We start from the raw sequence: 27,818 nt of genomic DNA, 5'->3' as shown, positions 1-27,818 counted from the left end.
GACTGTCTGTGCCTCCCGGGTCTTTTCCAGAAATTCTTTGCCTGTGCCAATATCTTGAAGGGTTTCTCCAATGTTCTCTAATAACTTAATGGTGTCAGGACGTAGATTTAGGTCTTTAATCCACGTTGAGTGGATTTTTGTGTAAGGTGTAAGGTAGGGGTCTTGCTTCATGCTTCTGCACGTGGAAATCCAGTTTTCCCAGCACCATTTATTGAATAGACTGTCCTTGCTCCAGGAATTAGTTTTAGATCCTTGATCAAATATAAGTTGGCTGTAGATGTTTGGATTGATTTCTGGTGTTTCAATTCTGTTCCATTGGTCTATCCATCTGTTTCTGTACCAGTACCATGCTGTTTTGATTACAACTGCCCTGTAGTATGTCCTTAAGTCTGGTATTGTGATGCCTCCGGCTTTGTTTTTGTTGTACAAGATTGCTTTAGCTATTCGAGGTCTCTTGTGCCTCCATATGAATTTCAGCATCATTTTTTCTAGATCTGCGAAGAATGTCTTTGGTATCTTGATTGGGATTGCATTGAATCTATAAATTGCTTTTGGGAGAATGGACATTTTGATGATGTTGATTCTTCCAATCCATGAGCATGGAAGATTTTTCCATTTTTTGGTATCCTCTTCTATTTCTTTCTTTAAGGTTTTGTAATTTTCATCGTAGAGATCTTTAACGTCCTTGGTTAAGTTTATTCCAAGGTATTTGATTGTTTTTGTAGCTATTGTGAATGGGATTGATCTTAGCAGTTCTTTCTCAGTCATGGCATTACTTGTGTATACAAAGGCTGTTGATTTTTGTGCATTGATTTTATATCCTGCCACTTTGCCAAACTCCTCTATGAGTTCCAATAGTCTCTTAGTAGAGTTCTTTGGATCCTCTAAGTACAGAATCATATCGTCTGCAAAGAGGGATAGTTTGACTTCTTCCTTCTCGATTTGTATTCCTTTGATTTCTTTTTCTTGTCTGATGGCTCTGGCTAAAACTTCCAGAACTATGTTAAATAGCAGTGGTGAGAGTGGGCATCCCTGCCTGGTGCCAGATTTCAGTGGAAATGCTTCCAACTTTTCCCCATTCAATAGGATGCTGGCTGTGGGTTTTTTATAAATTGCTTTGATTATATTGAGGAATGTTCCTTCTATACCCAATTTGCTTAGAGTTTTCATCATGAAAGGGTGTTGAATTTTATCAAATGCTTTCTCTGCATCAATTGAGATAATCATATGGTTTTTTTTCTGCAGTCTGTTAATGTGGTGAATCACATTGATTGATTTGCGAATGTTGAACCATCCCTGCATACCAGGGATGAATCCCACTTGGTCTGGGTGGATGATTTTCCTGATGTGTTGTTGTATTCTGTTGGCCAGAATTTTATTGAGGATTTTGGCATCTATGTTCATCAGGGATATTGGTCTGTAATTTTCTTTCAGTGCTGCATCTTTCTCTGGCTTAGGGATTAAGGTGATGCTGGCTTCATAGAAAGAATTTGGGAGGATTCCCTCTTCTTCGATTGTTCTGAATAGTTTGAGAAGAAATGGGATTAGTTCTTCTTTAAATGTCTGGTAGAATTCAGCAGTGAATCCATCTGGTCCTGGACTTTTCTTTGTTGGGAGGGCCTTTATTACTGTTTCAATTTCTGTTTCAGTTATGGGTCTATTTAGGTTTTCGATGTCTTCATGGTTCAATTTTGGTAGATTGCATGTGTCCAGGAATCTATCCATTTCTGATAGGTTTTCCTGTTTGCTGGCATACAGGTCCTTGTAGTAATTTCTGATGATTCTTTTTATTTCTGTGGTGTCTGTTGTTACGTTTCCTTTTTCATCTCTGATTTTATTGATTTGGGTCTTTTCTCTTCTTTTTTTAGTTAGTTGGGCCAATGGGGTGTCAATTTTGTTTATTTTTTCAAAAAACCAGCTTCTCGCTTGGCTGATTTTTTGTAATGTTTTTTTGGATTCAATCCTGTTAATTTCTTCTCTGGTTTTAATTATTTCTCTTCTCCTACTAGATTTGGGTTTGGTTTGCTGCAGTTTTTCTAGGTCCTTGAGGTGCGCTGAAAGCTCATTTATTTGGTACCTTTCCAATTTCTTGATATAGGCACCTATTGCTATAAATTTGCCTCTCAATACTGCTTTTGCTGTATCCCATAAGTTTTGATATGTTGTGTTGTTGTCTTCATTTACTTCCAGAAAGTTTTTGATTTCTCTTTTGATTTCTTGAATGACCCAGTGTTCATTCAGGAGCATGTTGTTCAGTCTCCATGTGTTTGCATACTTTCTGGGGTTTCCTGAGTTGCTAATTTCCAGCTTCATCCCGCTGTGGTCTGAGAAGCTGCATGGTATGATTCTAATTCTTTTAAATTTGCTGAGATTTGCTTTATGTCCTAGTATGTGATCAATCCTAGAGAAGGTTCCATGCGCTGCTGAGAAGAATGTGAAGTCTGTAGATGTAGGGTTGAAAGTTCTGTAGATATCTGTTAGATCCATTTGGGCAATAGTGTCAATTAAATCTGCTGTTTCCTTGTTGATCTTCTGTCCGGATGATCTGTCTATTTCTGAGAGTGGAGTATTGAAGTCCCCCAGTACTATTGTATTGGAATCTAAATCTCCCTTTAAGTCCCTTAACATATCTTTTAAATAGACCGGTGCCCTGTAATTAGGTGCATATACATTTATAATAGTTACATCTTCCTGTTGAATTGAACCCTTAATCATTATATAGTGTCCCTCTTTGTCTCTCTTAACAGTTTTTGTATTAAAGTTTGTTTTGTCCGATATTAATATGGCTACACCTGCTTTTTTTTGGTTTCTGTTGGCATGGAATATCTTTTTCCAACCTTTCACTTTCAGTCTGCATGCCTCTTTGTTAGAGAGATGTGTTTCTTGTAGGCAACAAATAGTTGGGTTGTGTTCTGTGAGCCAGTCAGCTAAACGGTGTCTTTTAACTGAAGAATTCAGACCATTAATGTTCAATGTGACAATTGATACGTAGTGACTTTGCCCTGCCATTTTCCCGGAAATATTTTCTAGTATATGCTTTGAGCTTCCCATGCTCTTTTACTGGTAGGTGTTCTTCCTTTCCCTTCTTTCATATTGATGGCCGTGTTTCTGTGTTTCTGAGTGTAGCACATCTTTAAGTATCTTTTGCAGGGCCGGACGAGTGGCCACAAAGTCTTTCAATTTCTGTTTGCTATGAAAGGTCTTTATTTCACCTTCATTCACAAATGAGAGCTTGGCAGGATATAATATTCTGGGCTGGCAATTTTTCTCTCTTAGCACCTGTGCTATGTCTCGCCATTCCCTCCTAGCTTGTAGGGTTTCTGATGAGAAGTCAGCTGTGAGTCTGATTGGAGATCCTCTGAGAGTAATCTGACGTTTCTCTCTTGCACATTTTAGGATCTTTTCTTTATGTTTCACTGTGGTAAGTTTAATTACCACGTGTCGTGGTGAGGATCTCTTTTGGTCATGTTTATTGGGGGTTCTATGAGCTTCCTGTACTAGGATATCTCTGTCCTTCTCCAAACCTGGAAAGTTCTCTGCTAGTATCTCACTAAAAAGGCCTTCCAATCCTTTCTCTCTCTCCATGCCTTCAGGAACTCCTAGAACTCGAATGTTGGTTTTTTTAATAGTATCCTGTAGATTCCCAACAATATTTTTCAGGTTTCTAATTTCCTCTTCTTTTCTTTGGTTTGACTGTATGTTTTCCTGTGCTCTATCTTCTAAGTCCGATATTCTCTCTTCTGCTTCACCCATTCTGTTTTTAAGGCTTTCTAATGTGTTTGTCATTTGATCTATTGAGCTCTTCATTTCATTTTGATTTCTCTTGACTATTACACTTTCCTGTTCTACTAGTTTCTGAGTTTCATTTTGACTCTTCCTTAAAATTTCATTTTCACGCGAAAGATTTTCAATCTTGTCCATTAAGGATTTCTGTAGTTCAAGGATTTGCTTTTGAAAACTTCTAAATGTTCTTATCATAAATTTTTTGAAATCCGTATCTTGCATTTCTTCTATCTCATCATCTTCATACTCTTGGCTTGGGGTGTTTTGCTTATTTGGAGGCATCATAGTGTCATCGTTGATCTTGCTCCCTCTATTTCTGTGTTTGTTACTCGGCATAGTTAATTCTTCTTGCGTCACTGTGCGCTTTTTTTTTTCTTTTTTTTTTTTTTTTTTTTATACTGTGTCCGTGTTAAGTGGACTGCCTGCTGTTGGAGGAGCCTTGGAGGCTTGAGATGGGTGGGGCCTGAGAGCTCTGCCTGGTTCTTCCAGGTTAAGGGTGTGCAAAGGTGACACCCTCAGGTTATGCGTGGTAAATCTCTCTCTTTTTATTTATTTATTTATTTTATTTATTCAGGGGGTAAGTAACACTGCAGGGCAGGGCTGTGCAGAATTGATGGTATTTAGCTTCCAGTCTTTGGCTCCTCTGGACTCCCACTGGGTTGCCTAGGCTACTGAATTGTAGTGACTCAGTTCCTTAACTCTCCCCCACTGATATGTAAATCCAAAGAGGAGGCCTGCTCTTTGTCTCTTGGGAATTCTTCAAGTCTTGCAGGCTTGTAACCTTTGCAAGGTTAGGGGGAAGAGAAACCCCGAAGCTTTTTTTTTTCCTTCTTTCCGGTAGTGAGTTTGCTGCACTTTCCGGCCCCCCTCTAGATTCTGACCCCCGTTTCCCCACCAATGTCTCGGGTTATTGAGCTCACCTCCCCTTCCAGCGCCGATGTGTGGACTCGGAGCCCTGAGCGTCTCAAGTCTCCCCGCTGTTTTCTGTGTGGCGTGCACTCTCCTTGGAGCACTGTCGCGCAGACCCTGGGGCTTCTGCGGCTGGGTCCCGCGACCCTGCTTCCGCGCGGTGGGCGACCCTGTTCTCCCAGTAGGTCGTCCAATTCACGCCTGCTCCATTCAGAAGGGTTTCCCCTGCAATTTCTGCTTGGTTCTATTTTCTGCGGCTACCGTAACTCCCCTTCCATTAAACTAAATTTTCCCGGACTATCGGTGCGCGCCCTCACTATTCCGCCATCTTGGCTCCGCCCCCCAGGACTTAGAATTTTATATTATGCTTAGTGTCTGCTAAAAGTTAAAATTGATATTAAAGACAAACATACATTTTAATAATTAGTTTTTATACATACATTTTTATATGTAGTTTTTTTTTTTAAACATTTGTTTGAGAAGCAGAGTTAACAGACAGAAAGGTGTTTTTTTTTTTTTTTTTTTAATACAGGCAGAGAGAAAGGTCTTCCTTTTGCCATTGGTTCACCCTCCAATGGCCGCCGCGGCCAGCGCACCGCGCTGATCCGAAGGTAGGAGCCAGGTGCTTCTCCTGGTCTCCCATGGGTTGCAGGGCCCAAGTACTTGGGCCATCCTCCACTGCACTCCCGGACCATAGCAGAGAGCTGGACTGGAAGAGGGGCAACCAGGACAGAATCCGGCACCGCGACCGGGACTAGAACCCGGTGTGCCGGCGCCGCTAGGTGGAGGATTAGCCTGTTGAGCCACGGCGCCGGCTAGAAAGAGAGGTCTTGAATCCACTAGTTCAGTCCCCAGATGGCCACAACGGCCAGAGCTTTGCCAATCCGAAGTCAGGAGGCAGGAGGAGCTTCTTCTGGGTCTCCCATGTGAGTGCAGGGGCCTAAGTATGTGGGCCAGCTCCTACTGCTTCCCCAGGCCGTTAGCAGGGGGCTGGATTGAAGAGGAGCAGCCAGGACACAAACCAGCACCTATATGGGATGCTGGCACTGCAGATAGAGGTTTAACCTACTATGGCCCCATGTAGTCCTATTTTATAACCAAAACATATCAGCTAATTTTTTCCCCAATTATTTACATTCTGCTTTTAGTTTTGGAACAGATGGAGTAGTTGAGATAAAAGTTTCTCACACTGGAGTACTATCAGCTGTGTAGTAATTTTAGCCCAAACATGCTTGTATGAGGATTATATAATAACTTAAAATTTCAATATACAGCTTCTACTTCTACTCATATGTGACTGTGGAAAGTTAATCCATTGCTCTTTTTCTTTTTACTCCCCTGAATCATATCTTCTATAAAACATGCTAATATTCATAACATATAAAATACTTCAAGCTACTGCATTGTTCTCTAGTACACCCATGCAGGTTTTTTTTTTCCTTTATTTTTTTTTTCTTTTTTGACAGGCAGAGTGGACAGCAAGAGAGAGAGACAGAAAGAAAGGTCCCATGGGGTGCAGGGCTCAAGCACTTGGACCGTCCTCCACTGCACTCCCTGGCCAGAGCAGAGAGCTGGCCTGGAAAAGGGGCACCCGGGACAGAATCCAGTGCCCTGACTGGGACTAGAACCCGGTGTGCCGGCGCCGCAAGGCGGAGGATTAGCCTAGTGAGCCGCGGCGCCGGCCACCCATGCAGTTTTACTCCTTGTGAGTTTAGACTGACCATCAGTACTGATTTTGTTGGATAAGAGGACCTTACTTTAAGAAGTTCACGTCATTGACATTGATTATATTCATCTACTGAGTATATATAACTTCACATCTATATTAAATGTTTAGAAAATATACACACCATATATTATTCTGGTATAAAGAAGCATAATACTAACTTTTCAAACTTATTGAAAACAAAGATATCTTAATCAACTTTGTTTTCCCAGCTCCTTGATCTGCCACCTCTGCTGTATTGGATGTTATGCATGAAAATGAACATAATAAAATGAAACCTCACAGCATAGTATTGAAAGACATAATTTGAAATGTCATAAGTTATGTCTATAAATTAAATTGCCTAAATTTTACCTACTATTTTTATGCTTAGCCTTTTGCCTAATTGACAACAAACTCATAGTGTGGTAACTTAAAATTATCTAATATAAGATTATTGTTTAGAACTGTGGGACAAAGTTTCTCACAGGCTATGGTAGAAGAAAATTTATGTCCTGATGGCTTCCTCAGATTTACTCAACCTTGAATTCTAGCTATGTTGTGTCTGTGGTTTTCCTGCTAGCATCTTTTTCTATACTTTCCAAACATCTCATAATAAAATTCATATACAAAGACATTGTTTAAAATGAAGATTGTGTATATGTACATGAGAAACATAACAAACGTAACAAATGAGTTTCTTGCCATTTATTCCAATGGTTCAGACCTGAAATATTCAAAGCCTTTTTACTATAGCATAAAATTCAGTTAAGTTTCTAAAATAATTGGTTTCTTACTTTGTTGCAATTTTTTTCTGCTCTTAGGTTTGTACGAAGACTACTTTATTTTTACAAGCCCAGCAGTAAGTTGTACGCCAACCTGGATTTGGATTTTGCCAAGTCCAAACAGCTCACAGTTGTGGGTTGTCAGTTTACAGAATTTCTTCTTGAGTCCGAAGAGGTAAGCACTATGAATGTTTTCAGAAAAAGTGTTTTTATTCACTCTCTGTTTTCCTTCTATTTCCATTCTTTGCTTTTATTTCTGTATATACGTAAGCTATATTTAGAAACGTAAGAAATGAGCCTGGACTTAGATTTGAATTATGACTTAGTCACTAACTAGTTATGAGATTGAACAAGTTATTAACCCTCTAGAAAGATCTGGTTGACTCTTCAGTAAAATGGAGAATAATACCACCTTGCACAGTGTTGTGTTGAATGGAATTAAAAAGGACTCAGTGATTGATAGCTATTATTAGTCACTTCATTATTATTAAATTTTTTGTACTTGGTTAAAGTTGATTGTTCCAACAGTACCATAATGTATTTGCTTTTAGGATGGGCAAGGGTACTTAGAAGATCTAGTAAAGGATATTGTTCAGTGGCTCAATGCCTCTTCTGGAATGAAGCCTGAAAGAAGTCTTCAAAATAATGGTTTATTAACTACTCTTAGTCAACACTACTTTTTATTTATTGGGACACTTTCTTGCCACCCTCATGGAGTCAAAATGCTGGAAAAATGCAGTGTATTTCAATGGTAAGCACCCCTAGATTCTGTTGCAGTGTACACTTAAACTTTTTTTTAATGTAGTCTGTACATATGTTTGTCAAATTTTATTTTTGAGAAGAAGTTAAACTAGAGTTATCTGGATGCCTTGCTGTTCCTTTTTATGTGCTATTTGTAATTAGTTTATTTTAGAAATGCTTGTTTATATTGGAATTTTAAAATATTTGCATTGATTTCACCTACAAACTCCCCCCTCTCCAAAAATGGAATTATGTGAAGTGATGATATGTTAATTAATATGATAGTGGTTAACGTTTTAGACTTTAAATATGTATATGTCTATATCAGATCTTAATGTACACCTTGTATATTTGCAGTTTATGTCAGTTATTCTTCATCAGTACTAGAAAAAATATTTGATTTAATAGTCAATACATAAGTTCTAGTAATCTTCATTGTTTTCTTTTCTTTTTTTTTTTTTTTTTTTGGGGGTCAGTCTCCTTAACCTTTGCTCCTTGAAAAACCAGGATCACTTGCTAAAACTGACTGTTTCTAGCTTGGATTATAGCAGAGATGGATTGGCTAGAGTTATCCTTTCCAAAATCCTCACAGCAGCTACGGATGTGAGTATATTAACAAGCAGTAAAACATGTGTTTATAGACAGTTAATGTAATATTTTAAAAATTTAAGTAAAGTGGATTATAAATTCTAAAAATGTGGAATGAAAATTGAATTCACTTTAAAATTTTATTTTCTTTAAGGAATTCTATATAGTACCCATATTTCTTTATCAGGAAAAAGAAAGTACTAGATAAAATGCACTACCCCTAAAAAAAGTGCCCTTCTCTGGGGCTTGACTATAATTCTACTGCTTCTGCCATTGCAAATAGCAGAACCTTCCCCGACCAAAACCCAGTGGGCTATCCATGGTGAAGTTTTGTTTTGTCTGATATTTTCATTTATCTCTACAGGCCTGCAGGCTGTATGCAACAAAACATTTAAGGGTATTACTGAGAGCTAATGTTGAATTCTTCAATAATTGGGGGATTGAGTTGTTAGTAACTCAGCTACATGATAAAAACAAAACGATTTCTTCTGAAGCTCTGGATATCTTAGATGAAGCATGTGAAGACAAGGTGAAGGTTCTTTTATTGCAAATATATATGTGGTGAAATACTTAGACTTGAACTTAAATTATTTGACAACTAAATGAAGTCTAATTTATATATGTATCCTGTAAATAATGAATTTACTATTTTTGTATAATTGCTAATTTACCTAATAATCATCTTTTTCAGGCCAATCTTCATGCTCTTATTCAGATGAAACCAGCGTTATCCCACCTTGGAGACAAGGGTTTGCTGCTTCTCCTTAGGTAAGTTTTAAGTAAAATTTTCTTTAACTTTTTTTTTTGTTTGTTTTTTGACAGGCAGAGTGGACAGTGAGAGAGAGAGACAGAGAGAAAGGTCTTCCTTTGCCGTTGGTTCACCCTCCAATGGCCGCTGCGGCCGGCGCACTGCGCTGATCCGATGGCAGGAGCCAGGTACTTTTCCTGGTCTCCCATGGGGTGCAGGGCCCAAGCACTTGGGCCATCCTCCACTGCACTCCCTGGCCACAGCAGAGAGCTGGCCTGGAAGAGGAGCAACCCGGACAGAATCTGGCGCCCCGACCAGGACTAGAACCCGGTGTGCCAGTGCCACAATGTGGAGGATTAGCCTAGTGAGCCGCGGCGCCGGCCTTTAACATATTTCTGAATGTATTTTCTGTTATCACTGTGGCAGTATATGTTAAAGCTCAATTATACTTTACTTGACATTTTCCTTATTGTTACTGACTTTGTGTATTTTTACAAAAATTTTTGACAATTTTTTTGTAATTGAAGTTACAATAAATTATAGCTGACCTATTTTTAGGAATAAGATAATTCTCCTTAAACATATTTTTTGTTCAATACATTTTAACTCCTTAAACATGTTTTTAAATTCAATGTTAAACTATTGCTTGTTTTCGTTTACAGATTTCTCTCCATTCCAAAAGGATTTTCCTATCTGAATGAAAGGGGTTATGTAGCAAAACAGTTGGAAAAGTGGCACAAGGTAACTTCTGACTGAGTAAGGTTCAAATTGTATGTTTTTTCCTTGGGAAATACATTTGTAAATTTAGAGGATAAATTTTTATACCATTAATGTTTTGAAATTAGTAAAAATAGTTCCACATTTGTAGGAAGTCAAGCCTGAAAATCTGTGGGCTTACTTAGTGGTGTTTATCAGTTTTAAGTTACAGTTATTTCTTTTATAGTTAACTATTGACTTTGTATAGGGATTTGTTTTTTATAATCTGTTACAATTTATCAACCCTATTTGACAACATTTCTTTTATTTTTGGTTCTCTTATTAGCTTACAACTTTGGGTGAACCCTTTTAAGGCAGAACTAAAATTTCTCTAAATGAAAGATCGAAAACTGTTTTATCTAAGCAAATATAATTGCTTAATGAAACTTTATTTTTTGGTACTACTGTACATAAATTTAAGGAGAAACTTACTGCTTTTGTAAACAAGAAGAATACCTAGTAGCTGGAAAGTTTTTAACACTCACTAGCTCTTCTTTTGCTGATTATCACCGAGGCTTCATTATTTTGTTTGAAACATTGTTCAAAACATTTTGGAAACCTATGATGAAAATGATCTGTATCAGTGTAAAAGATTTTTGGATTTTCTGTCATTTCAGATCATTTATCATTTGGTTTCTGTCCTTTATTTAAGTACTTATATGGTCTATATTGAACCGTATTTTCCAAGAGATTCTCATTTATTAAATGTACTAAAATTTGAAAGCATCCCATTTCAGGCATGAAGTTTTGCAATAATGATGACTTTGAGAACTGAAACAGGATACAATTGTACTTCTTAAATAGAAGATATTTAAATTACTGTAATAAAATTACTACCTTATTGGACAGCTTATAATATCAGGAACTTGCTTGGCAAATTTGATGCAATGCTTTGAAATAGTTCAAAATAGAAATGCTACAGTAGGGGCTGGTGGTGTGGCATAGTAGGCAAAGCCACAGCCTGCAGTGCTGACATCCGATTTGGCATCGATTCTTGTCCCGGCTGCTCCTTTTCTGATACAGCTCTCAGTTTATGGCCTGGGAAAGCAGTGGAACGTGACCCAAGTGCCTTGGCCCCCTCACCCATGGAGGAGACCTGGAAGAAGTTCCTGGCTTCAGATAGGCTCAGCTCCAGCTGTTGCATCCATTTGGGGAGTGAGCCAGCTGACGAAAACCTTTCTATCTGTAACTCTGCCTCTCAAATAAAAATAATAATAGTAATTTTTAAAAAGTAAATGCTACAACAAAGGGATAGATTATTGAAACTTCACAAACTTTTGAAGAAAGTGATATCCTGGTAGTAGGGGCTAGAGTAAGTAGGGAGTGGCAAGGTGAAGCTAGAATGGTCAATTAGATAATCGCAAGCTTTATAAGCCACATTTTATCATACTAAGGGGTTTCCATTTGATACATAGTGAGGAATCATTTGTGTTTATCAAAGAACTAGGCTTTAGGAATGTGATAAGTAGCAATGTAGAAGTTTGGTTAACAGAAGGAAAATCTAGGAAAAGTAATAACAAGTTTGGAAGCAATTATTAAGAACCTGAACTTCAGTGGTAATGAGGTTGAATAGGTAGGGACACATTTTCTGGGCATTTTTGAAATAAAATGGATGAAATTTTTATGTTGATTGAACACAATGAAGGAGGGGTCTAACTTGATTTATAAGGTTTCTAACACAGTGAGTAAGTGTATAATGAATCACCATTAAGATATTACGATTACAAGAAGTGATTGCTGGGCTCAGGGTAATGAATTTTGAATATGTTATCTCTGAAATGACCAGATGATAATAAGCCAAGATTATTTGGGAGCATTGATACAGTACAGAAAACGATATTTTGAGGTCCTCAGTAGTAGTAGTAGTAGTAGTAGTAGTAGTAGTAGTAGTAGTAGTAGAAGAAACCTGAAACAAGTGAGACCATCAGAGAAAAATATCAAAAAAACAAACAAACAAAAAAATGAGGGAGAGAGAGAAGGCTGAGCATTGTTCCTTAAAGAATACCCTGCTTGGAGTAGGGCATTTGGCTAAGTGGTTAAGTCATCACTTGGAATGCACATCCCATATTGGAGTGTCTGGTTTGAGTCCCAGATCCTCAGCTTCCTGTCTAGTTTCTTGCCAATATACATCCTGGGAGGCAGCAGATGATGGCTTAAAGTACTTGGGTCCCTGCCACCCATGTGGGGCCCAGCTGCTGTTTCAGGCATTTGGGAGTGAACCAGCAGATGGAAGATGTCTGTCTCTGTCTCTCAAGTAAAATGAAAGTAAATAATTTTTTTAAGACAGAAACAATGTCCTGGTTTAATGAAAGGCAGTGATCACAAAAAAAACTATCAGAATGAGATAACTAAAGGACGATTTAGAAAGGCCAGGCCAGTGAAGGAAGTCATGTGGCTTACCACCGGAAAATAGGCTTGTTTGAAAGTTAAGTCATTCATGAATTTTCCTAATGTGATTTCAGTAGAAACTTAGAGATACTGGATTGCAGTTCCTGAGAAATATAAAACTGAAGATGATATAGTCCACTGTTTTCAAATTAGAGAAAGGAAAGGTAACTTTGTGATCGTTGACCATTGAATTTAGTCCCTTGCACAACAATCCTACGAAATACATTCTGTTTTTTCTATTTTGTGAAGAAAAATGTTGAGACTGAGTGGAGTAAACTAATTTATCCTAGGTTACAGATCTTGAAAACAGCAGGGCAGAGAAATTAACCCAGTTCTTTCTGGCTCCAATATCCAATGCTCTTTCCACTACATTTGATTTCCTCCCAGTAGCTTGTAGCATGCCAAGAAGGGAAGTGTTTGTGTATGAATCTTATTTTTGTTTTGAGGAAGAAAGAGATGTGAACATATTGTGAGCCAAGGGAAACGACCTAATAAGGCAAGAGAGACTAATGACAGACAAGGGGGAATAGCTGATGGAATGAATTCCTGGCCAAGGAGAGGATAGATTAGTCTGCAGGTGTAAAGTCAGCTCTTCTGTGAGAAAGAAAGAAAATTCAGTGGAAGACTATGTAAGTCACCTTGAAGATGGGAGGGAGGAAACCTATCTGCTTTTCTATCTCAGCTGATTCAGAATTGGCTTTTAGGATAGCTGTGAATTATTTTTTTCAGGTTGGTTACACAATAAAATGAAGTGATTTAAGTATCTTCAGCCACACATATGTCTCATGTTGATGCTGGTATGATGTTAGTGATAGATTATCTAAGACTTACTGCTTTGTCTGGAGTTCAACAAACACTGTCTGTTAGTATTTGCTATCAATTAGAGATTAATTGGTTTCACAAATATTGGTTCAATTAAAATTCTTCCAGTGTATAATTATTTTATTCAGATACTTTATATCTGAAATTGGTTAAGTCAGAGGTTGGCAAGCTATGACCTTTCTCCAATCCAAATGCATCTCTCCACTTGTGTTTTTGTGACTTTCCTAAGCATAGCTTTTTTTTTTTTTTTTTAAACAGTTGGGGTAAAAAAATCAAACAAGAATATTTCGTGATAAGTGAAACTGTATGAGATTTGTATTTCTGTGTTAATAAAGTTTACTTGAAAAAAAGAGATACTGATTTATTTATGATCAACCACAACTCTACATAAATCATTTTTAAATGAATTTTTTTAAAGATCTATTTTATTTATTTGAAAGAGTTATAGAGAGAGGTAGAGACAGAAAGGTCTTCCATGTGCCGGTTCACCCCCCCCCCCCCCCCCGCCGCCCCCAGGTGGCCACAATAGCCTGAGCTGAGCCTATCCAAAGCCAGGAGCTTCTTCTGGGTCTCCCACATGGGTGCAGGGGCCCAAGGACTTGGGCTGCCCTTCGATGCTTTCCCAGCACAGTTAACAGTAGACTGGATCAGAAGTGGAGCAGCCAGGACTCAAACAGACTCTCATATGGGATGCCGGCGCTGAGGGCAGGGCTTTAACCCTGCTGTGCCATAGCACCAAACCCAATAAATCATTGTTAATATCATGACATAATTATGATAGATTGGCTTCATTTTCTGTGTTATTGAGTGGTTTGTTAATACGACTATAGCAGGTTTTTTTTTTTTTTTTTACTTTGGCAACCATTTTATATTACAGTTGCTTTTAAAATTTCATTAGTATTTTAACTTTTTTTTTTTTTTAAAGAAGTTATACTAAGGAACATGAAACCAACTTTTTTCACAGTTGTCCCTTTCAATTTCTTTTATGTGATGATTTCTCCCTACTTCTGGATACAGTATTAGGCAGATCTTATACCTTTTCTTATCAGCTACTAAGCAGTTAATAACGTAACGCAAGGTAATAAAGCATTCAGGCCAATGTAATATTAAAATTCTATTCATTCAAGTTAGCATTGCTCACACCCAGTACAGGCCTGATATTGACTTTAAAATGTACGGTGAAGTAATGTTCATTTCATCAGTATTTGTTGCTCCTTGACTGCAAGTTTGGGGGCTCTCTAGGATTATAACAGAAAGAAGAAGGGGTAAGGGGACAATCTTAGTACAATTCTTATGTGGGTTTATTAGCTCCTAGTGTGGCAGATTTCAGATGTTGAGTCTTACCTGGGGTTTATATGGATTTCTCAGTGACCTTGTAACCATTGACAGTTCTCATTGACAGTTCCCTTATCAAGGGCAGAAGCTCCTTTGGCAACTTACTTACCAAATCACTTAGTAGCTAGAGGTTCATACTTGAGTTATGGACCTGATAAGGTAGATTCCTCCTCCCACCCTCCAAGTAGATCCTTTGGGCAGAAGATCCACATCAGAAACTCAGCTCCATTTCACAGTTACAAAACAGAGTCCCTGACATTTACTAGTGTTTTCCAATGAATGCCACTTCAAAAGAATAACTGCACCATGTGACTGTAACTACTCGTTCAAAAAACTCAAACACCTGTCTTAATTAGATTTTTGTGGTAAGATTTTCACGAATAAAGGAGGGCATGGTGATAATAATATAGTGATAATATCTAATTAAAATCTGATTACTAATGCAAAGTAAATACAGAACCTAAAGAAGAATAGGGAAAGTATTTAGAGGTTGTAATTAGAGAGCTAAGGTAACCCACCAAATTCAAGTAGTCTAAGTGGTTTCAAATATAAAATAAAAGCCTCCCAACCCTGTATTTTGTCTGTTCTGAGGTCATATCTGTTAATTTCTTTTATGTGCACTTAGAGGTATTGTGTACATGTCTAAGTACATATTATTTAAAAATACAAATGAATTTTGTTTACAAATGAAGATAAAACTGAAATTGAACTTTTTCATTCAGCAGTATAACTCAGAGCTTTTCAGAGCAGTACATTTAGATCTACTCTATTCTTCTTAATGCATAATAGAATATGAATTTACCCTAATTTGTATAACCAGTCTCATATTAATGGACATTTGGAGTGTGCTCAACTTTGTAGTTTTGTAAACTTTGTGCAAGTATATCTGTTGGATAAATTTTTCCAAGTATAATGCAATCAAAAAATATGTTGCAATTAAAAAATTTTTGAAGATTAATTGATTTGAGGGTCAGAGTTACAAAGAGAGAGGGAGAGAAAAAGAGATCTTGCACCCACTGGTTCACTCCCCAGATAGCTGTAACAGCCAGTGCTATGCCAGGCTGGAGCCAGGAATTTCATTTGGATCTCCCATATTGGTGGCAGGGGCCCAAACACTTGGGCCATCTTCTGCTGTTTTTCCCAGGCCATCAGCAGGGAGCTGGGTTGGAAATGGAGTAGCCAGAACTTGAACCTGCTCTCATATGAGATGCTGGCGTTGCAGGGAGCAGCTTTACTTACTGTGCCACAATGGCAGCCTCTGGAATTTAAATTGTTTTAAAAGATTTATATATTTATTTGAAAGGCAGTTACAGAGTGAGAGAAGGAGAGGCAGAGAGATCTTCCATCTACTGATTGACTCCCCAAATGGCCGAAACAATGAGGACTGGGCCAGGCCAAAACCAGGAGCCAGGAGCTTCATCAGGGTCTCCCTTATGGGTGCAGAGGACGAATGACTTGGGCCATCCTCCACTCTTCTCCCAGGCGCATTAGCAGGGAGCTGGATCTGAAGCGGAGCAGCTGGGACTCCAACTGGCACCAATATGAGATGCTGGTGCTGCAGGCCATGGCTTTAACTTGCTGTGCCACAGCTCCAGCCCCTGGAATTAGAATTTTTAATAAATGTTGCCGAATTGTTTTCCCAAGAGGTTCCACCAGTTCTTTGTAGCAATTTGAAGTAGACATCTTTTGCAATAAGAATTGTAACTTAAGGCATTTAAGTAGGAGTTTCTCAAGTTGCAGTGGGTCCATTTGACTTTATTTAAATCAATGGGGAAAGGTGTTTTACTGAAACCTGGTAAAATGGTAGAATTCATCTAATTTTCCTTTGAAATTTCCTGGTGACTATCTTAAGTGTTTAATTTTAAGAAGCTGTTTTTTTTTAATACAAGCAATTTCAAATATGTGCTCAATAATTTGGACCCTAAAATGTTAATTGAAAAGGAAGAAAATATAAACAGTGTTTTAGTATGATAAAATATTTGAATTCATAATACCCTTGCTCTGTCCTTTCCAAAACATGTCTATTTGATAAACACATGTTTTCATTTTTTACATGTATTTTTCCCAGATTTGCTACATACCTGACATTTATAAATTTAGTGAAAGAAATTATGCTGTAAATAACTGAAATAATATTATCTTTAGGAATATAATTCAAAATATGTTGACTTGATTGAGGAACAACTTAATGAAGCACTTACTACATATCGGAAGCCTGTCGATGGTGATAACTATGTTCGCCGAAGTAACCAAAGGTATAGTCGTGTTAGTGGAGCAGTAGTCCCATATATCAGATTTAAAGCTGTACTGAAATAAATCAGTGCTGTTAAAAGTTTTCTGAACATTTACATTTCTGCTTCATACACTGAGAATAGGAAATAATCTTAATGTATAAGTATTGATTGTCCAAAAGTTCCAGTGGCATTCACAGTGTGGAAATACCCTACTGATACAGCTGTCAGAGACATTCCATGCCCTCACCCGAGTCTGCCTCTCCAGCCCCAGCTCTCTTACCAGTACTGTGAGACCTGTTAAATTATTTTGTCAGAGAAATCATAATGCCTTCCCACCTCCTTATTTTTATTTGTGCTGGGAATTATATCTAGTTTTATTTATCTAGTTTATAATTAGTAGCCACTGCATAGTTAAATAAGATAGTCATATCAGTCATCTTTATTATGCTAGATTACAGCGTCCTCATGTCTACCTGCCGGTACACCTTTATGGACAACTGGTACACCACAAAACAGGCTGCCATTTGTTGGAAGTGCAGGTAAAACATAATTTGCTTATTTTAAATCACTACTATAGTAAAAAAAAATCTTAATATTGCTAAAATATTTCTGCAAAAATTTTGCAAAACTTTAAAATTAGTGGCATCACTTATACTTTTAAAGTTCATCTATCTTATAGTTGACTTATGCATTCTAAGTTTGTAATCCTTAGAAATATTGGCTTCCATGTGTTTCCCTGACTTGTGTGTGACCTTTGAATAACTGTTCTTCAGGATCAACAACCCATTGAAGGTCGGAGTTCTTCCCTTTATAGTTTGTTGGAGAAATTAAAATCTCCTTAAAAACAAAAGTGGAAAATGAGTTTCTTTCTTGCTCTTTTTGGCAAGTTAAACTGTACCTGCCAAAGATTCATTATCCTTAGTGAACAACAAACTGAACTTTGCTGCTTGTGAGCACTTCACAGAATGTGATGCATGTGGGCAAGGATGTGTTCTTTAACTGTAATGTATTCACTGTGTTTTCGGCTGTGAATATGTCTTGCAATCAGGTGTTTTCAATAAATGCAGCATTTCTGTTACTTTAGAAATAGTTGTAGAAATATTTGTGTACTATGTTCCTAAATCTGTATATGTGAAATACATGAAGTAGGTTCACCTTAAAAATAAATGAATTAATTAAGCCCACGCCGCGGCTCACTAGGCTAATCCTCCGCCTTGTGGCGCCGGCACACCGGGTTCTAGTCCTGGTCAGGACGCCAGATTCTGTCCGGGTTGCTCCTCTTCCAGGCCAGCTCTCTGCTGTGGCCAGGGAGTGCAGTGGAGGATGGCCCAAGTGCTTGGGCCCTGCACCCCATGGGAGACCAGGAAAAGTACCTGGCTCCTGCCATTGGATCAGTGCGGTGCGCCGGCCGTGGCAGCCATTGGAGGGTGAACCAATGGCAAAGGGAAGACCTTTCTCTCTGTCTCTCTCTCTCACTGTCCACTCTGCCTGTCAAAAAAAAAAAAAAAAAAAAAAGAATTAATTAAAAAAAAAAATGGGCAACACTATAGGGATTCAGACCATGAAATATAATGATTTAGCATTTTGCACAATTAGCACTGGTGTTAATTTCCTATTAAGTCCTGGGTTTTATGTTTATTTGTTTGCTTACTTGCTTACTTCTGTTGTTTTGTATTCAACTATAACATGTAAATAGATTTATTGCTCATGTTGAATTTTCATAAATCACCTTCAAAATAAAGTTTCATATTTGAAAAAAAATATTTGTGTACGTATGAACAACAATATTATAGGAGTTTAGTTCGTTTTTGTATCTTTGCTCATCTCACGAGCACAGGGGTTTTCATAAATACACTCTAGTTTCATGTGTTTTCATATTATATCTGAAGACTATTGGGACAGGTATCTTTATAATAACAAAGAACTGGAAGTTCTTTGCTCAGTGTCATTATCTACATAAATATGAAATTAATCCCTAATTTATTTTATATTTGAAAGAAATACTTATCATGGCTTTTTGTAATACTAATGAGTGCCAGGTACTATGTTAAACACTTCTTTTTGTAATAATATTTTAAATCATGAAACCCTACAAGACAGATCCTATGATTATCCCAGTTTTAGAGATTAAGAAATCAAGGCATAGGGAGGTTAAGTAACTTCCTCAAGACCACAGAGCTCGTAAGTGGTAACTCTGAAAGGTAAGCTTAGAACCCATGCACACTCATGCAGCTAAACTATTTTAGAATTTTAAATATTCAAAAATGACTAAAACCTTAAAAGCTTTATGATACAATGAGAAAATATACTAAAGATATAATACCCTCTTACTCATTTTTTTTTCTTTAGAATATTGTTACAGAACTGTGTCATAATGTTCGGACTCCAGATTTGGATAAATGGGAAGAAATTAAAAAACTGAAAGCGTCTCTTTGGGCCTTGGTTTGTAATAAACATTTCTATAAGATTTTTGCAAAAAAAAAAAAAAAACCCTCTTGTTTTTCCCATTAATACTAAATAAAATAAAATTTATTTGGAACTTGTTCTTAGAGTAATAATCTAAGGGATTATTCATGTGAATTTAAATATTATTTTCATGCTGAAGAAAAGATGGTTAAACTGTTACTTTTTATGACTTGGCATTTTCTTGCTAAAACAAAAAGAACATTAATTCCTAATGTTCCTTATTTGAGAATTTTTTCACTTTTTCTTCCTCTGTCATGGATGAGGTGAAATTTGTGTTTCTTGGTAGCTATTCAAATCTTTTAAAACAATTGTTATTGTAACTCGGTATTTGCCATAAATAATTTCTTGTCTTTTTAGGGAAATATTGGCTCATCAAATTGGGGTCTTAATTTGCTACAAGAAGAAAATGTGATTCCAGATATACTTAAACTTGCAAAACAGTGTGAGGTTCTTTCCATCAGAGGGTATGTAACTCTGAAGTCTTAATGCATGTTGTTATTCACAGTGGTTATCAGGAAAAAGTATTTGATTCGTTATAATCCATAACTGTTAATTCATTGAAAGTCCTAATGTAAGATTTTAAATGGATTAATAAACACCTTAATTGAACTTTATCTTGCAAGCAGAGAATGCATAACATGTGTCCAAATGTTCCAGTAATCCAAATGCCCAGATATTACACATCTAAATTAAGAAAACTAATATGTCATTTTTGCTAAGATTGCATTGTGCTTTTTGTTTTGTTGTATTTTCTTTATTAGGAAAGAGGGCATGTTTTTTATTTCTACTAATTAATTTCTAACTAGTTAATACATTTTTTCACAAGGCAGATTTTAATGACTGTAAAAATTCATATGTCTTTTATGGCAAATTAATTTTTCTGTGGATATTTTAAAAAAATCTTATTTTGGAATTATAGACTGTTAATACTACATCTTTTACATACAGGACCTGTGTATATGTACTCGGGCTCATTGCTAAAACCAAACAAGGCTGTGATATCCTAAAATGTCACAGTTGGGATGCTGTGAGGCATAGTCGCAAACATCCATGGCCAGTGGTTCCTGATGATGTGGAACAACTCTGTAATGAACTCTCCTCTGTCCCAAGCACCCTGAGTTTGAACTCAGAGTCAACCAGCTCTAGACATAATAGTGAAAGTGAATCTGCACCATCAAGTGAGTATTGTGACAGGTTCATATAAAGGTGGCCAATATTGATAGCATATTTGTAAGTTCAAACTTTAAATGTATTTGTTACATCCTTGATTTAACTTTTTTTTAAAGATTTATTTTTTATTTGAAAGAGATAACAGAGAAAGGATGAGAGAGATTTTCCATCAGCTGATTTACTCCAAAATGGCTTCAATGACCAGAGCAGGGCCAGGCTGAAGCTAGGAGCCTGAAGCTTCTTTTGGGTCTCCCACGTGGGTGCAGAGGACTAAACACTTGGGCCATCCTCTACTGCTTTCCCAGGCATGTTAGCAGGGAGCTGGATCAGAAGTGGAGCAGCCAGGTTTCAGACCAGTGCCCATATGCTATGCAGGCATCTCAGGTGGAAGCTTACCCTGCTAAGCCATACTGCTGGCCCTTTAACTAGCCTCTTGAATGCCTGTCTTTCCACGGCATATCGTATAGCCATCAGCTTACATTGTTCTCTCTTACATTCCTAGTAACTTTTGGAAAATCCTACACAGAAAGGTGTGTGATAAAGCCCTGTACCAGAAGAAACAGCCCCCTTTTTTGTTACCAGAAAAGAAGGAACTCTAACAAATATTTTGTCTCCTTTCTTCGTTTACTTAATTATTTTACTCATTTTTCAAGTGTAGAGATTGTTGAATGAGAGCATTTTTTTTAATATACTACATTCATATCTTCATTTTTGAGAGAAGAAACTAAATGTTAAAATAGTAGAGTTACTAAAAGAGTATAAAAAACAAGTTATATATCAAACAGTATATAGTTTTAAGTTCTGTGTTAAGTACTATTAGGTATACAGAGTTTAAGGTGTAGTTCTTGCTTTTAAAAAGATCATGTGTACCTGGCTCCTGCCATTGGATCAGCACGGTGCACCAGCCGCAGCGTGCTGGCCGCGGCAGCCATTGGAGGGTGAACCAATGACAAAAGGAAGACCTTTCTCTCTGTCTCTCTCTCCACTCTGCCTGTCAAAAAATAAAAAATAAAATAAAAAAAAATACTGTGACATTTATGAAACCGTATTTTGAACCTAAGAAGGTGTGACTTATAAGATGCATTGATATTTTATGTAGTGCTAAGAAAGAAGTTGAGGCTGGCGCCGGGGCTCACTAGACTAATCCTCCGCCTTGCGGCACCGGCACACCAGGTTCTAGTCCCGGTCGGGGCGCCGGATTCTGTCCGGGTTGCTCCTCTTCCAGGCCAGCTCTCTGCTGTGGCCAGGGAGTGCAGTGGAGGATGGCCAAGTGCTTGGGCCCTGCACCCCATGGGAGACCAGGATAAGTACCTGGCTCCTGCCATCGGATCAGCGCGGTGCGCCGGCCGCAGCGCACCGGCCGCAGCGGCCATTGGAGGGTGAACCAACGGCAAAGGAAGACCTTTCTCTCTGTCTCTCTCTCTCTCACTGTCCACTCTGCCTGTCAAAAAAAAAAAAAAAAAAAAAGAAGTTGAAGCAGGCACTATGGCGTAGTGGGTAAGGCTGCTGCCTGCAGTGCTGGCATCCCATATGGGTGCCAGTTCAAATGCCAGCTGCTCCACTTCTGATCCAGCCCTCTGCTATGGCCTGGGAAAGCAGTGGCAGACAGCCCAAGACACTGGGCACCTGCACCCTCTTGGGAGACCTGGAGGAGGCTCCTGGCTCTTGGCTTTGTATCTGCCTGCTGCTGCCTTTGCATCCATTTGGGGAGTGAACCAGTGGATGGAAGACCTCTCTCTCTTTGTAACTCTGCCTTTCACATAAATAAATAATAAATAAATAAATAAATAGTTAAGAAAAACAAAGAAAAAGTTGCCAGTAGTAGGACATACCACTAATTACAAATAATACCCTGATTTTGGAGAAATTATATTAGAAAAGTATACTTAGAATTGACAAAATTTATAAAAAGTGCAATATGCAAGTTCATTTAGGATTTATTCGTCTTCTTTTAAAATATATATGAAGTAGTTTATACTTATTCAACAGGAAAGTTAAAAATAAAAACAGAATAAAAGCTCCTAGATGTCATTAGGTATCTGCTTGATCTATGAGAGTTGAACACTGAATTTAGATGAATTTCTTAGTACTTAAAGCAAAATGGAAAACAAAAATAATTATTTTGTTTATTTTTTCATTTATTTATTTAAGTGGCACACTGAAAGAGAGAGCTCCCATCTGCTGATTCACTCCCTAAATGCCCACAATAGATTGCACTGGGGCAAGTTGATGCCAGTAGCCAGGAACTCAATCCAGGTCTCCCATGTGGATGGCAAAAACGTAATAATCTGAGCTATCACTGTTGCCTCCCAGGGTCTAAATTAGCAAGAAGCTGGAGTCCAGAGCTAAAGCTGGATATTGAACCTGGGCACTCTAGTGTCATAGAGGGATGTCTTAATTGGTGTTGTAACTGCTGGGGTAAACTCCTACCCCAAACATTATTTTAAACAGGAATTTAAAGTGCTTATGACTTACTTCTTTCTAAGTATAGTTGTCCATCCACGCCCATTGGAGGGTTGGTTCCATGACCCCTTTGGGTATCAAAGTCCATGGGTACTCAGAAACCCGTAAATAAAATGGCATGGTGTTTGCATGTAACATATGCACATCCTCCTATATACTTTAAATCATCTTTAGATTATTTACACTGTGTTACACTGTAAATTCTATGCAAATAGGTCTAATATTCTACTTAGGGAATGATGACAAGAAAAAGTTTGTATAGGTCCAGGTAGAGATGCAGTATTTTCTCCATATTTTTGCTCCATGGTTGGCTGAATCCATAGATGTAGAAACTACACACACAGAGATCCAACTGTTTATCTTGTTTTAAGATTGGGATGAATTTCTCCTGCTTATTGTGATTTGAAGATTAAACCACTAGTTATCTATACCAGCTGAGTGAGAATCAAGTCTCCCTTTTCCCCTTAATTTCATCCTAAATATTTGCAGAATTAAAAGAAAGTTCATATAAGATGTGCCACAGTGAGTCCTATGGTTTTTCTTTGGAAATAATAGGAAATCTTCATAATGACATAATACTACATTTTCTTAGAGTCCAAACTCTGGGTTTCGAGGGAGCTCTTTTATGTGTTACAGTGGCCTAATCCCTTATTTTCTAATTTTCTTTCCCCAGATGATTATTTCTTAAAACATTTCCCAAAAATGTGATTTCATAAGTCATTATCATGAACCTGCCATTTATATTGTATGCTTTTTTAAAATCAATTCTTTAATCATAGGTATGTTCATAATGGAGGATGACCGGTTTGGCAGCAGCTCTACTAGTACATTCTTCCTTGACATCAATGAAGATGCGGAGCCACCATTTTATGACCGACCTGGACCCATAAAGGATAAAAATTCCTTCCCTTTCTTTGCTTCTAGTAAACTTGTCAAGAATCGTATCTTAAATTCACTTACTTTGCCAAATAAAAAACATCGCAGCAGCAGTGATCCAAAAGGAGGGAAATTGTCGTCTGAGAATAAGACAAGCAACAGACGAATCCGAACACTCACAGAGCCCAGTGTTGACTTGAATCATAGTGATGAGTTCACACCCATATCCACAGTGCAGAAAACATTACAATTAGAAACCTCATTTGTTGGGAATAAGCACACTGAAGACACTGGTAGTACGCCAAGTATTGGAGAAAACGACCTCAAGTTTACCAAGAGTTTTGGTACAGAAAATCACAGAGAAAACACAAGCCGAGAAAGGTTAGTTGTAGAAAGTTCAACGAGCTCACATATGAAGATACGTAGCCAAAGTTTTAATACCGACACTACAACAAGTGGGATAAGTTCCATGAGCTCAAGTCCTTCTCGAGAGACAGTAGGTGTAGATGCTACAACTGTGGACACAGACTGTGGAAGTATGAGTACTGTGGTAAGTACTAAAACTGTTAAGACAAGCCACTATTTGACACCACAGACTAACCATCTGTCTCTCTCCAAATCAAACTCTGTGTCCCTGGTGCCGCCAGGTTCTTCTCATACACTTCCTAGAAGAGCACAGTCCCTTAAAGCACCCTCTATTGCTACAATTAAAAGTCTAGCAGATTGTAACTTTAGCTACACAAGTTCTAGAGATGCCTTTGGCTATGCTACACTGAAAAGATTACAGCAACAGAGAATGCATCCATCCTTATCGCACTCAGAAGCTTTGGCATCTCCAGCAAAAGATGTGCTGTTTACCGATACCATCACCATGAAGGCCAACAGTTTTGAATCCAGATTAACACCAAGCAGGTGAGCAAATAGATGTTTAGACATAAACAATAATGTTTCCATTTTAACAAATTTAAATGTAAAGCATTTGCTAGGTTTTACACTGCATAAGCCTCAGAACTGACCTGTCACAATTGTTTACCTTGGTAGGCTATAAGCTCCTTGTTACCCGATATGATTTGAAATGGATTCTTGCAGCTGCGAGGGGGGAAACAAAACTCCTTTAGGTCCTGAAAATAAATCCTACCTGCTTTACAAGGACACACAAGTCACAAGCTTTTTTTTATTTATTTCTCGCTTCTGCAAGGATCGATTTTAAAAAGAAGCATGTCGGGGGAATCAGGAGCTTAAGACCTACAATAAAAAACAACCTTTTCAGGTAGGTCAATTTAAGGCTCCAGAAATTGACCTCTTCATTTTTTTTTAAGATAACTGAAAATGCCAGTTTAATTATTTTCAGTTTCTTTTAAGTACCTGTGTTTATTAAGTAGGAACCTAATAAACACTAAATGAGTTTAGTTCTCAGGATTTAGCAAAAAAGAAAAAAAAAATTTAGCAGGGATGTCTATACTGCATTTAGATTACATCAACCTGATAAAGGGTATAGTTTACCCTAAAGAGATCTGCAGTATTAATTTGATTATTGCAAAAATTTCCATACTTGTTTTTTTCTGTTGTTGGGTCAAGTGCTTCTAAACAACCCTCTTAGTTTTGAATTATATTTATTTAAATGGCATAATATATGTCAAGTACGTAAAATAGTGTCTGATATGTATCAAGCATGTAGAAAGTTAGCCGTTGGGATTATCTTTGCTATTTAATCCATCTGGCTGCTACATTAAATTATAACATTAAGTAATATTTTTCTAATAGCAACATTTAATAGAGGGATTTCTGGTAGCAGATACTAAATTATGTTTCCTCTGATAGCATTTAGTAAATTACACAGTAATACCTCATCTACCTGGAACTCACTAGCTTTGACAACATCATTAATACAAAACAAAGCCAGAAATACCTCTCAAGAGCTCACAATTACAATTCTATGCTGTAAATTAATTTTGAAATTTCCAGGCCTCAGTTACCTCATCCAGTGGATATTGGGTAGACAAGTGGTTTTTAAAATAGTGCTTTTTAAGCATAGAAACCCTTTTTCACAAAAAGGCTCCAGTGGAAACCCAATATGTAGAATAAGTAAAAAATGGAACCACGCTGGTTGAAATGGGAATTGGAAAGGTAAATAATCGAGTAATTGCTCCCTTCTACTCGACAGTGACTTTATATCTAAGCGATAACAACAGTATGATTTGAAAACTTTTTTGAGTAAATTCATAAGTCTCAGTTAAGACTGGTTTTTTGGTAGAAATTAGTGGACATTAGGAGTGATATTTGCTATCTTAATAATTAACTGTTAGTGAAGCATTTGTTCTATGTGTTTCATAAGTTAGTTTTTTAAATTTAATATCAGACTGCATTAGTACATTTAGAAGACCTCTTTTTTTTTTAAATTATTTATTTGAAAGTCAGAATTAGAGGGAAAAACAGAAAGAGACAGAGACCTTTATTGGCTCACCCCCCCAAATGATGACAGTGGCCCCGTATGATTCAAGTCCCAGCTGCTCCAGTTCTGATCCAGCTCCCCGCTAATGTGCCTGGGACAGTAGTAGAAGATGGCCCAAGTGCTTGGGCCCCTGCACCCATGAAAGAGACCAGGAAAAAATTCCTGGCTTCTGGCTTTAGCTAGGACATCTTGGGGCTGCTGTGCCACAGCACTGGCCCCAAGACTTCGTTTTCCAAATAGCAATATATATAGAAATCTGGATGCCTCTGTAGTGCCTTGTATTTATATATTTGAAGCAGGTACCAAGTAAAAATTTTAGTGTACCTATTGCATGAATAAGAATCTACATGAGAAGAGTGTGTCTTATGAAAATATCAGTATACAGTGCTTATTATGGAATCATTAGAAAGGTATGCATTGTGGAAATGTCAGTGGTTCTTTTAACATTGATAATGATACCATTTTGCTATATTGTACCTGTGTTCTTAATTGATAATCAAAGCATTAAAGAAACTACTATATAAGGAATAAGTCATAAATCTCATTTTTCATAAATAATACTAAGTAGAGTTAGTAGGTAGACCCTTATTTAAATGATAAGAAACCTAGCAATCTAAAGTGATTGCAAAAATAATCGTTGGATCATCTGGTAATTTCTGAGGTCAGTTTCTTTCTCCTTTTTTTTTTTTTTTACTTCTAGATATTGAAAGTTACTCTAATTGGCCTACCTTTCCATCTATACTTAAGAGACTATAACAGTTGTTTGGGCTGACAGTCAGCATTACTGGTGACCTTTGAATATTAACCCATAACAACTAATATTTCAAAGTGTTTATGTTTCCAGTGAACAAGATGATACTGCTTAGTACTTCACTAGCTACTTGTCTTTTATGAAGGTAGGAATGTAACTTGTTTCTTAATATGATGATTATAAAACAGGAAACTGATGCAAGTGGTTTTTTTAATGTTGTTATAGGTTCATGAAAGCTCTAAGTTATGCATCATTAGATAAAGAAGATTTATTAAGTCCTATTAATCAAAATACCTTGCAACGATCCTCCTCAGTGAGATCCATGGTGTCCAGTGCTACATATGGTGGCTCAGATGACTACATTGGTCTTGCTCTTCCAGTCGATATCAATGATATATTCCAGGTATCATCATAAATTTTATTGTTACACTATCAGTTTATTTCTTGCTTTTTTCATATTGTATGACTGCTTTTTAGAATTTATAATTTTGAGTGAACAGTAATTATGGAGAAGAATTTTTTAAGATGGTTTTGTTTAAAGAAATTTTAAGATGAAAATTATTTCATCTTTTCTAACTTTTCTACACCTTTCTGTTGAGCATCTCCAGGCTCCTAGGGCATTCTCCTTCGCTGTCTTCCATGCTTTTTTTTCTTAAGATTATATTTATTTATTTGAGAGGTAGAGTTACAGAAAGAGAGGGGGAGAGACAGAAAGGTCTTCCATCTGCTGGTTCACTCCCCAAATGGCCGCAATGGCCAGAGCTGGGCTGATCTGAAGCCAGGAGCCAGCAGCTTCTTCCTGGTCTCCCACATGGGTGCAGAGACCCAAGCCCTTGGGCCATCTTG

The 27,818-nt window shown here is 37.5% G+C and overlaps 1 protein-coding gene across 10 annotated transcripts in view; it reads left to right on the top strand.

The window, feature by feature from the left end:
* Positions 1–27,818, top strand: part of RICTOR (RPTOR independent companion of MTOR complex 2) — a 159,658-nt gene that overhangs the window by 107,997 nt on the left and 23,843 nt on the right. For 6 of the 10 annotated variants that reach the window (XM_070056651.2, XM_089313142.1, XM_089313141.1 and 3 more), the window contains 14 exons: positions 7,222–7,357; positions 7,734–7,933; positions 8,400–8,526; positions 8,876–9,040; positions 9,203–9,279; positions 9,922–10,000; positions 16,706–16,815; positions 17,246–17,333; positions 19,144–19,236; positions 19,618–19,724; positions 20,209–20,438; positions 23,673–24,681; positions 24,968–25,039; positions 27,198–27,375. In XM_070056651.2, coding sequence (XP_069912752.1) covers positions 7,222–7,357; positions 7,734–7,933; positions 8,400–8,526; positions 8,876–9,040; positions 9,203–9,279; positions 9,922–10,000; positions 16,706–16,815; positions 17,246–17,333; positions 19,144–19,236; positions 19,618–19,724; positions 20,209–20,438; positions 23,673–24,681; positions 24,968–25,039; positions 27,198–27,375 — 2,671 coding nt within the window. The remainder of the gene's footprint in view (positions 1–7,221; positions 7,358–7,733; positions 7,934–8,399; positions 8,527–8,875; positions 9,041–9,202; positions 9,280–9,921; positions 10,001–16,705; positions 16,816–17,245; positions 17,334–19,143; positions 19,237–19,617; positions 19,725–20,208; positions 20,439–23,672; positions 24,682–24,967; positions 25,040–27,197; positions 27,376–27,818) is intronic. The other 4 variants (XM_070056656.2, XM_089313145.1, XM_089313144.1 and 1 more) reach the window with 1 other exon arrangement.

This window comes from Oryctolagus cuniculus, chromosome 14 (genome assembly GCF_051225735.1).
Source record: "Oryctolagus cuniculus isolate XC-2025 breed Fujian yellow rabbit chromosome 14, ASM5122573v1, whole genome shotgun sequence".
Classification (NCBI taxonomy): domain Eukaryota; kingdom Metazoa; phylum Chordata; class Mammalia; order Lagomorpha; family Leporidae; genus Oryctolagus; species Oryctolagus cuniculus.
The sequence above is the reverse complement of the archived record's forward strand: the minus strand, read 5'-3'. Positions and strand labels throughout refer to the sequence as shown.